Source organism: Rhinoderma darwinii, chromosome 2 (genome assembly GCF_050947455.1).
Source record: "Rhinoderma darwinii isolate aRhiDar2 chromosome 2, aRhiDar2.hap1, whole genome shotgun sequence".
NCBI lineage: Eukaryota > Metazoa > Chordata > Amphibia > Anura > Rhinodermatidae > Rhinoderma > Rhinoderma darwinii.
Window position 1 is genome coordinate 407,290,357 of NC_134688.1, and position 10,000 is coordinate 407,300,356.

Consider the following 10,000-nt stretch of genomic DNA (forward strand, 5'->3'; position numbering starts at 1 on the left):
CCTTTTAATCCTAAAACCAGAAAATGGTGCAAATCTACACAACTCACAGTGGGTTTAGATTTAATTTTTTTTACTTTAGGACAGTCCAAAATGCGTCAAATTTAACAGGCGAGCACTTTTTAATCTATTTGGTACAATTCACTCCAATGCACTTTTTTCTTTAGTCTGGCTTATGAAACGCCATTCTTATTAAATCTGCCTCTTTGTTCCATAATTTGGAAATCTCCATCAGTCAGAACTCATCGTACGCGTTTTAACATTTTTTTTGCCCGTTAGTACTAAATGCTATGATTGTAACATTTTACGTCACCATTACCCAGAACAATACATGTGAAGCAAGATAAGGGAATATTTCCCACCATTGGACACCCTGATGCATTGACACCAAATCTATGTGATAGAATTATTTGGCCTGAAGATGATTTCAGGCCCCTGTCAATGTTCATTGTTGGTCGGGCTTAGAATGGAAAGTTTTACACAGTATGTTTCTTCCAGATGAGCTTAAAACTGATACCAAAGGGGAAAAGATATTTGTTCTTCATCTTCCTGCCCCCACCTTTGCTAGTGCCCAGGGCCCTTTTTACTTCCATAATTCTTCATTTTGTAGCCTTGAATCCTTGCCAGACACATCTGTCTCACCATATGCCTGGACCCTGCAATCTGTGCCGAGCGACTTGTAATACAGCTCTGGTGAAAGCCCTTCTGGGACACAACACACATGTATACCCTTCAGCAATTGGCGAGCTGCCCAGAACCAGCCTGGTTACTCACCTTTCATACACCTAATTGAAATATAGTGAGATCTTTGAGATTCTGTCAATCTGCCCTGATACGCCAGCCCCTGGCAAGAGAAAATTAGGGGTTGGGCATGTTTTGACGACCCACACTAAAAGCCCTAGGGCATGGCTGGACAAGGTAAAACGAAGAAATATGGATCTTATCATTTTCTGTCTCTTTTTTTTCTGCTTTGACGCCACAAGTTGTATAAGATGCAGATCAGCTATTTTGTAGTAATGTGACTTTTGGATGTTTATGAACGTTAAGTATTTTCTTCCTCTTGATGAGAGTGTGTACTTAGAAGAGGCAGAGATGAAATGTTGTCATCTACAGGGCAGCGTAAGCAGACGGTAGTACAGGATACTGTATCCTTATGAACCTGTGGAGTAGGAAGTCCTGGGCTATTTATAACACAATACCCTTCAGGAGGAGAAATGCCACAGACTTCCCGACTGCCCTGCTACCCTGTGACTGCTCTGCTTCCCTTTACCACCCGTCGTCCGAGCTCCGTTCTTATTGCTCCTTGTTCTTGGCTCGGTATCATGTGACCTTGTTGTCGGTCAGTGCATCCTGCGGAGGGGACGTGCAGACAGTCACAGCCTGTTCAAAGACGCCCCGGAGCTGGTACTCGCAATAAAGGGTTGGGATATATGTATGTATATATGTGTGTGAGCCTTGATTTTATATACTATATGTTTTACACGTTATGTAGCAACCACTAGATCCAGATGTTTGGATTTCAATTAGACCAGAAAATGTTTTAATAATTGACCACAGACGCAGACCATTTTTTTACTCCCAATATTCCGTATATTTAAATATTCGCCGTTTGTCCGTGATCCATAACATTAGTATACAGGCAAACATATCCCGGAGATGTCCAGAATGTGCTCTACTACATCTCCAGTGCCCCCATGATCAGTGCGGATAGGCAGAATTGGGATGGGGTATTAAGAAGTTACCCCCCACACACTCCATGCCAGCTTGTTATTATAATATAGGACCTCCCTTAAGAAGCAATATTTCTTTAATAACTATCCACTTTATTTTCCTAGGCTGTCCTGGATGGCAAGACGAGACCCCTGGAGCTGGAAATCTGTCCCCTTTTCCTGGTTCCTGACACCAATGGATTTATCAATCACCTCCATGGGCTACAGCAGCTTTTGTCATGTCAGATCTATATACTAGTTATTCCTCTTATAGGTAAGATCCCTCACAATATAGTAGGCTTCTTCTTAAAGGGCCATTAAAACAAAAATACCAGATCCAGTGCGCAAAATATTAGTCAATATTAATTGAGATATTGGTGGGGATAAGTTCATTGACTGTGTAGATGTGTAGTAATGATCATTAACCATTTTGGACTTTCAGCAGAACTTTTTGGATTTCTTAAACTGACTGTAGATGTAACAATCGCATATGCGCTTCTGTGGAGCCATTCAAAATTTTCTTTGGTACCAAAACAATTAGATACGATAATTTCAAATACCATTTTAAAGAGTGACTGTACATTCAGCAAACTTTTGATATGTCATAGAGACATATCAGAAGTTTGAATCAGTGAGGGTCCGGGTACTAAGACCCCCACCGCTGATAAAACGAAGAATCTTTGGCTACGATCGGCGCTGCCTGTTAGGCTGAAGACGGCTTACATAGACGTTCTATTTCTTCAACCTGACGATGAGCGCTGATCACAGGTGCAAAGCGCTCAGCTAACGCTTCTGTACCTGCGTTTCGGCGACAGTTGGTGTCTTCACACCCGGACCCTCACTGATCCAAACTTCTCATACGTCTCTGTGACATATCAAAAGTTTGTTAAAAGTGCAGTCACTTTTTAAGAGGAGAGCGGTTAGAAGAGTTTATAATAAAAAAACATTTTTTAAATTGGAATTGATGATCAATTCTGAAATATTATTTGGAATTAGAGGAGTCAGTGTTAAAAAGGACCTGACATTTATTTTGATTAAATAGTGGTTTTCCCCATAGAAAAACTAATCTGGAGAATCTTTTTTTTTTCGAACTCTACATTGTGCGATTCCTCTGTTATTCCTCCTGGAGTTGTATGAATAAATTGACTACTGGGTGTTACCATTCCCCTTGTCAATGGGTCGCTCTGACACTGTTCAATGAGTACTGACAGCGTCACTGTGTAATGACATACCCTATTGACAAGGGGAATGGTAATGCCCAGTTGTCAATTTATTCATACAATTCCAGGCGGAATAACAGAGGAATAGCACAATGCAGTGTGTTGAAAAGGTGTCCAATTATGGTCTTAAAAATGTGTAAGCCTCTACCTCTGCACACGTATGTACAACATTGTCTTTCATCTCTACTTTTATGAAACACGAGATGACTATGTGCTGTAAAGAAAAAAGTGGGGCTGTTTACGGAATTTACGACAAATTGTTACGTCCGTCACCATCTTGATGTTACGTGAAGATTGCAGTGGGCAGTGACTTAATTGTATTATGTGTGACTATTTATATGCGACTGACTTTCCGTCTCCAGGTCTCTGAGGCACGTTGGTGTGGGATGAGTACTAGGGTGCTCCTGCCGCTAATCCTCCGCTGCCTTGTGCTTGACTGCACTCTGGCTATGGTTGCTGTACTGTGCAGCTCTGGCTGGGCTTGGTATAGAGTCACACAGCTGAGCGAGCAGCTGCTGGAACACACGTCCCCGTCACAGCTTTTTCTCCATATAAAGCCAGCGGTACGATCTCTGACTGGTTCCAGTTATTGCTAAACACTCGCCCCTGGCACAAGTACTGGTGTTACTGGGTGGTCTGGCCAGCTCCCTGGATTTGGGAGTTCTTTCCCTGACGGAGAGAAGGGGCCCTGTGGCGTATCTGGTATATTTGGGTGGGTTTAATAAGAAGTCGAGCACACTTTCTTCCCTTTGGGGGAATGAGCATGCATTATAAGCTCCTTCCTGTCACACAAATACTACTGTGTCCATCTGTTCAGAAGCCGCCTACAAAAATCTTCATCTGTCTGTCTAGCCTAGCATTGCTAGAGTTGCGTAAGAGTGCGGTGCGCGGCACATTTCTGTCTCTTGGTGATTATTGTGACTAGTTCTATATACTTGTGAACGTGTAAGCTGTGATTTGTAGTTCCACTAAAGACCCATTAATGATCTAGGTATCTTTAGAGAGTTGATGATCAGAGCATTAAACATCTATGTAGTAGTAGCATTTTACTAATCAAGCTCGCTCTGAGGTTTTTGTGACTACCCGGCAAGCATAGCGTAGCATAAAGCACTATTCTTGCCGTAAAATGACGTAAACCTTACCGGAACCCACAATGGACCCAATTATAAGTCAACAGGGCCGTACGACGGATCCCTCACGGCGTCATGGCTTCCATTATATACGGAAGCCATGACGCCAGATGTGACACAGGGAACGCCGGAGAGCAGGCATAACCACAGTTTATGCACATTCATTGAAGACTTCTGGGTTATTGTCAGTTTGATGCAAAATCGACAAGAGTGCAGCTTCAGGTCCTGTTCATACAGTGCAGTTTTTATGTTCTCTAAAAACATACATTCTGCACTATGTGAACAAGTCCTAAAGGTAGGACCAGAATCTTGTCATTAATTGCAGTCCGCCATGAGATAGTTGTTTCATCATACAGATGTTCACGAGTGCACCCTATAGGTAAATTGAGCGCAATTGAGTAATTACGTACTACAAATACATAGTGATGTGGATGCTGCCACATGGTTTTGCCAGCCGAGAAGGGTCCTCAAGTAGTGTGCACATTCTTTCTGCATCTAAACTAGTAGGTCGGGCAGCAACTCAGTGGGTGCTGGTGCTCTTTTATTTATTTGATTTCTTAGAGTATCTAGTAGATGCCCTAGGTTAAAGGGGGTTGTACTGGTAATATACCACCTTCAGACTGAGAGTGTGTAGAGCGGTATAACATAACGTTTTATATATAGTATGTAAATTGGCATACGTCCACAACCCTCTGCCAGCGATGCCTGTCTGTGCAGCCCTCTGCAGGAGAAGCAGTCACAATGCACAATATTACATCTGTTCCAGCATTCTGCCAGCTTATCGACTGACATATATTTACCTTGATATCTTATTAGTCTGATCTCTCAGAGATAGGCCATTGATGTAGTGGCACTAGTAATAACTAAGCTAAGGGCTCATTCAGACGAGCGCGTTCCACATCCGTGTCCTGTCCACGGACCCATGCGAGTCAATAGGGCTATTCAGACATGCGTGATTTTTCACGCAGCGAGTGTCAGTTGCGTGAAATTCACTGCATGTCCTGTATTGGTCCATTTTTGCAGACCTTGTCGCCCATTGATGTCTATGGGTGCGTGAAAAGCACAAATAGCATACAGACGACATCTGTGTAATGTCCGTGTTTTACACATCAGTTGCTAAAGAAATGCAGAGAAAGAAAAAGAAAAGGAAGCGCTTGCAGAGGAGAATCACGGACGACATGAAATGCAGGAAATACGGTCCGTTTTTTGCGCATGCAAATCGGACATGCTCGTGTGAATGAAGACTAAGACTAACATCTTACTTCTGCAGAATAAGCACCTTGTGATGCAGCCATGGCAGTGGGCACTTTTTGCTTGTGGTTTTTGCTGCCTTGCCTTTGAGGCAGGGTTACTGTACATTGTTCCTTCATATTGCAGACAGTTGTGATTCAATCGCTTGGCTGTGTTCTGGAATATGATGTCACATAGTAACGTCTCATCCTTTTTATGGGACTTAGTGCAGCATCCACTTGACGGATTTTGTGGGTGGTGGAAAGCTTCTGCTGGAGACACCAAAAGTTGTGTTTAGTCACCCAGTTTGGGAATTCCATGTCATGATGTAGCTTTGCTCTGAACACCAAATGAAGCTTATTTAGCTGAGCAATAATTGTCATAGGTTTACAATAGAAGTTATGGCAAAATAATAGTAAAAAGCTAATATTGTGACCCTAGGACTAAATTGGGTTGTGCACCCCTGATCTGCGGTATTCCATATTAGTTTGACCCTTTACATCTATAGACTTTTAATACAGAGGGCCGTGCCATCCATTGAAGAGTATAAAGCATGCGGCGGCTAGGAATTGGCGAACGGGGGTCAAAGGACCCCTGTTCTACCTATAGGTGCAGGTTCTGGGGCACTCACCTATCATGCATTTGTCATCCTGTGGATATGCCATTACTGCCTAAGATGGAAATATTTCTTATATAAAATGCTGAACTAGTAAAAGAAAATACTTCAACATTAATTTCAAGGAACTTAGCAAATAAATAATTCTGGATTATTTATTTTTGTATGTGGGTAGCAACACTGGTTTGTGGCATGTTATCAAACGGGATTCCAAAGAAGCTATCATCTGGGGGGTGGGGGAGTTTAGATCAAAGTTATTTATTGATTAAATAAATAAGTAACGTGGCTACGCGTTTCTACACCGGTCTGGTCTCTTTATCAGGCATGATGAAGACAACGGACCAGTGTGGAAATGCGTAGCTACGTTATTTATTTATTTAATCAATAAATAACTTTGATCTAAACCTCCCTGTATGGTAGCAGCGCTTATTTGGAATCCCCTGTTTTTTCTTTCCTTGTTTGGAATTAATATGAACTTCTTTGGGAAGACCTGATCTAGATCCGTTTTTTTTCTGACTGCTTTTCAGTTCCCTTTTAATCTACATGTATTGGCCCTCTCTAAAAGATCATTCGGCATTGCAACTCTTTAGGAGGTCATCTCAAAGAGATTTTACCTTATGTTATTCGACTTGATAACCAGGCCCATTTCGGTCCGCACGTCTCTAGTTCCAAACAGTTATTCTTGCCATATGGAATGCAAACCTGGCTATAGACTCAGGGATAATTGAGTCAATGATGCCAATAACAAGCATTGATGTCTGTGTATCAGTGTTCACATTGTCTTTACTTTGGGATAGTGGTATTCCCTTTTATATGTTGGATTTTTGGTTAAACAAAGCTTTTTCTTTGAAGGTCATCGTCATTTTTTGGGCAGTGGAAAAATTGTGTTTCATCCTTATTTTTTAGCGGGAAAATCATTCTCGCTATAGCAAAACAACGTGTGCATATATATTTGACAAAGAGTGTTTTAGTAATGAAAATGTATAGTATGATCAAGAAGAAATATTTGATTCTATGCCTTTTTTTTTTTAAAAAATGTGTATGTTTTCATATTCTGTAGTCTTCCATGAGCTGGACGGCCTTGCAAAAGGACAAGATGTTGATCAGCGCAGCGCCGCGCAGGCTCGATCTCTTCAGGAGAAGGCCAGGAAGGCCATCCAGTTTTTAGAACATGGATTTGAAGCTCGAGACCCCTTTCTGAGAGCACTCACCAGCCGTGGCAATGAGCTGGAATCTATTGCCTTCCGAAGTGAAGATATTTCTGGACAGAAGGTACCATTATTTTCCCTGAATTATTCAGTACTGGATGATCTCCGCAGTAAAGTGGTCACTGACCCTTATACCCTATGTCCAGGTCAGATTTACCAGGGTGTGTTATTCTCTATCCTGTTGGACAGTATATGTATTTAGGTCACTGATGTTTTTAATGATATTATTATAAGTGGGTTGAGGTGGAAGCATCTAACGATCATGGAGCTCTTCACATTGATATTTTTTGGTTTCTTAGGGAAACAACGATGACTTAATACTGTCGTGCTGTCTGCATTACTGCAAGGACAATGCTAAGGACTTCATGCCGTCAAATAAAGGTAAAGCTTCATTTTTTACCTTGGTTTACTAGCCTTACAAATACTTTCCTTTTTTTTGGACTCCCCTAATATACTAATGTAAACACCTTTAGTCATGCCACTTCCTCCCATTCCTCCATCTCTATCCTGTTGTGGCAGATTAAAGTGACATCATGAGCTGCCCAAGCACATTTGTCATAGGATTAACCTGCCACCGCTGTCTATGTTGTTTACAAAGCCAGATCCCGGCCTAGTACTGACAACTGCTGGCCTCTGGTTTGTAACACCGAGGATGGTTACCAGTGTCACAGTGACAAGCTTCCCCCCTCCCTACACATCTCCTCCGCTCCCACGTTCTTCCTCCGGTGAGAACTTACTCCTAAGCTGTTGCACATTTCTTTTTGGCTGCTTTTTCCTCCTCTCACCACCATCCGTTTTTGTACCTCATCCCCTATTACTCTCTGTCCTCTTTTCAGACGATCCAATACGCCTGAGAAGAGAAGTCGTTCTGCTGACTGATGACCGTAACCTCAGAGTCAAGGCCCTGACCCGGCACGTCCCTGTGCGAGACATCCCTGCTTTTCTCAAGTGGGCCAAAGTGGGGTGAAGCAGCCAAGAATCAGAAAGGAAGAATCCTTGTGTGCAAGAAAAAAAAAAAAAGAATATCCAGTGTGTGACCCGCCGGGGCGAGAAGTCGTTACAGTCAGTCCTGGTACATCAGTTGAACTGCCCCATGTTAAACCACACACAAACAACCGCACTCCAGACTCAAGCCATCATCTGAAATAATCTAGAACAAAGCTGAAAATGTTCCTTTAATGCACCCTTACTGTGAGCCTGCTGTAACTTGTCTGTAGTTCAGGGGGATGGGAGTGCGTAAAGAAGGGGCTTGTCACTGTATGTTGGGTCTGGTTGGTCAGTCGGTGCAGAATTTAGTAAGATGACGATCCAGAGCAGGATTTTTCCGGCAGGTTTCCATTGTCCTGCCAGGGGTACATCTCCTTTTGTTTTGCCTTTTTTTTTTCTTTGTGCACTAGTAATGCCTACATCACCGGGCCTCGTTGATGGGAAGCAGTGGTCTTCATACCTGGAGGATCTTTACTTTATCATCTTATTTCTTTAATTACTTTAATGTTCTTTTAGCTTATTGTTTTTATTTTCCGTAGTTTTAATTTTCGTTTATTTTGTTTGAAAGTATTTCTTTACCTGACCAGGTCTCCCAGGTCATAGTTTGAAACCCTAAACAAAGCTTGGAGCAGCCATCAGCTGATACAGATCCTCCTCCGTTTCCTCTCTTCCCATCTTTTCTATCTTGTACATTGTTCCTCTGTTTTCTTCTTATTTTTCCCCCTCATCTTGATCTTAGAAGCCAGCCTCACCCCTTTGTTGTATAGGGAGATGCGTAGGTGTGGCCATTAAATTCAGACATGAGGGATGATGTTCCTCCGTAAGTGTACAACAATGCTTTTCCGTTACTTGACCGATCCTCATTGCTACACACACCGGGTTACACAGATGTTCTCGGCAGGTTTCCCTGGCAGTCAACGCTCTCAGCATTTTCTGTCATTCCCAGCCAAGACCTGACATCTGAAAATCCTAAAAGTCTTCTGTAGGTCCTGATGTCATCCTTTTCCCTAATACTTTATAAGATCAGTCTGTAGGGACAAAAGGCAGAAATGGACCACATGGTCCTGGCTACGTGCTAGTTGGCCTGGACAGTGACTCTTTTTAATTCCTTTTTGCTGCTGAGTGGCTAGCCTCAGCGCTGTGCCATGGCATGGACAGCCTGGGCTAGGTGAAGGGCATAACCACTGCAGTACAAGGCTGTCAAAGGGTTACTTTGCTACATTTAGCCTGTTTTTTTGGAAACCACAGCGTATAGCTAGATCAGGCTGGCTCGGATTATGCTCTAGTGGACAGAGACTAGTACGGTGGTCTCATTCTATACAGATAATAGATTAGCGGAGACTACATAATAGCGGTGAACTGTATTATTTTATGTAGTGATCTGCTTTTCCACAGATTTGTGCGTGTAAATAGTTTTAGTGAGCAGGGAGTAGTCGTGGCGTTACGTGGGTTTGTGCAGGTTGAGTGCGATTTATTCAGTTTGTAGTGAAGCAAACCTTCCATAAGGAATAATATGTTTTTAAATTGAGTTATTCTTCCTGTATGTGTGGCTTTGGTAGAGCAATGTAACCAGGCATGGCTATGCAGAAGTGGCGTTGGTATGTTTAACCCTTTATTGTATTGTTTTCTGAGTGAGCATGATCACTTACCCTCAGGGTGATCCTGGACATATAAATCCCATTATATGCACTTGCGGATAAGCACTTTGGGCAGGAACTCCACCTATATTATGACACAAGCTCTTTGCTGATAGTCCAGCATCGCACTACTGTTACCATCATTTGTATCCTCCTCTGTGTATTCTCGAATGCTCCTCATCTCTGTCGTATGAATGGCTACTTTTCTTCATGTTCTTATTTTTCCGTGCTCATTTTTTGGGGGTTTGGAAGGGATTATTTAGTGT

General features: G+C 42.4%; 1 protein-coding gene across 2 annotated transcripts in view; it reads left to right on the forward strand.

Annotated features, from left to right (window-relative positions):
* Positions 1–10,000, forward strand: part of SMG6 (SMG6 nonsense mediated mRNA decay factor) — a 260,817-nt gene that overhangs the window by 250,777 nt on the left and 40 nt on the right. For both annotated transcript variants that reach the window (XM_075854152.1, XM_075854154.1), the window contains 4 exons: positions 1,833–1,980; positions 6,963–7,174; positions 7,410–7,491; positions 7,947–10,000. The exon at positions 7,947–10,000 is cut by the window's right edge and continues 40 nt beyond it. In XM_075854152.1, the coding sequence (XP_075710267.1) occupies positions 1,833–1,980; positions 6,963–7,174; positions 7,410–7,491; positions 7,947–8,077 (573 nt within the window). In that variant the 3' untranslated portion in view covers positions 8,078–10,000. The remainder of the gene's footprint in view (positions 1–1,832; positions 1,981–6,962; positions 7,175–7,409; positions 7,492–7,946) is intronic.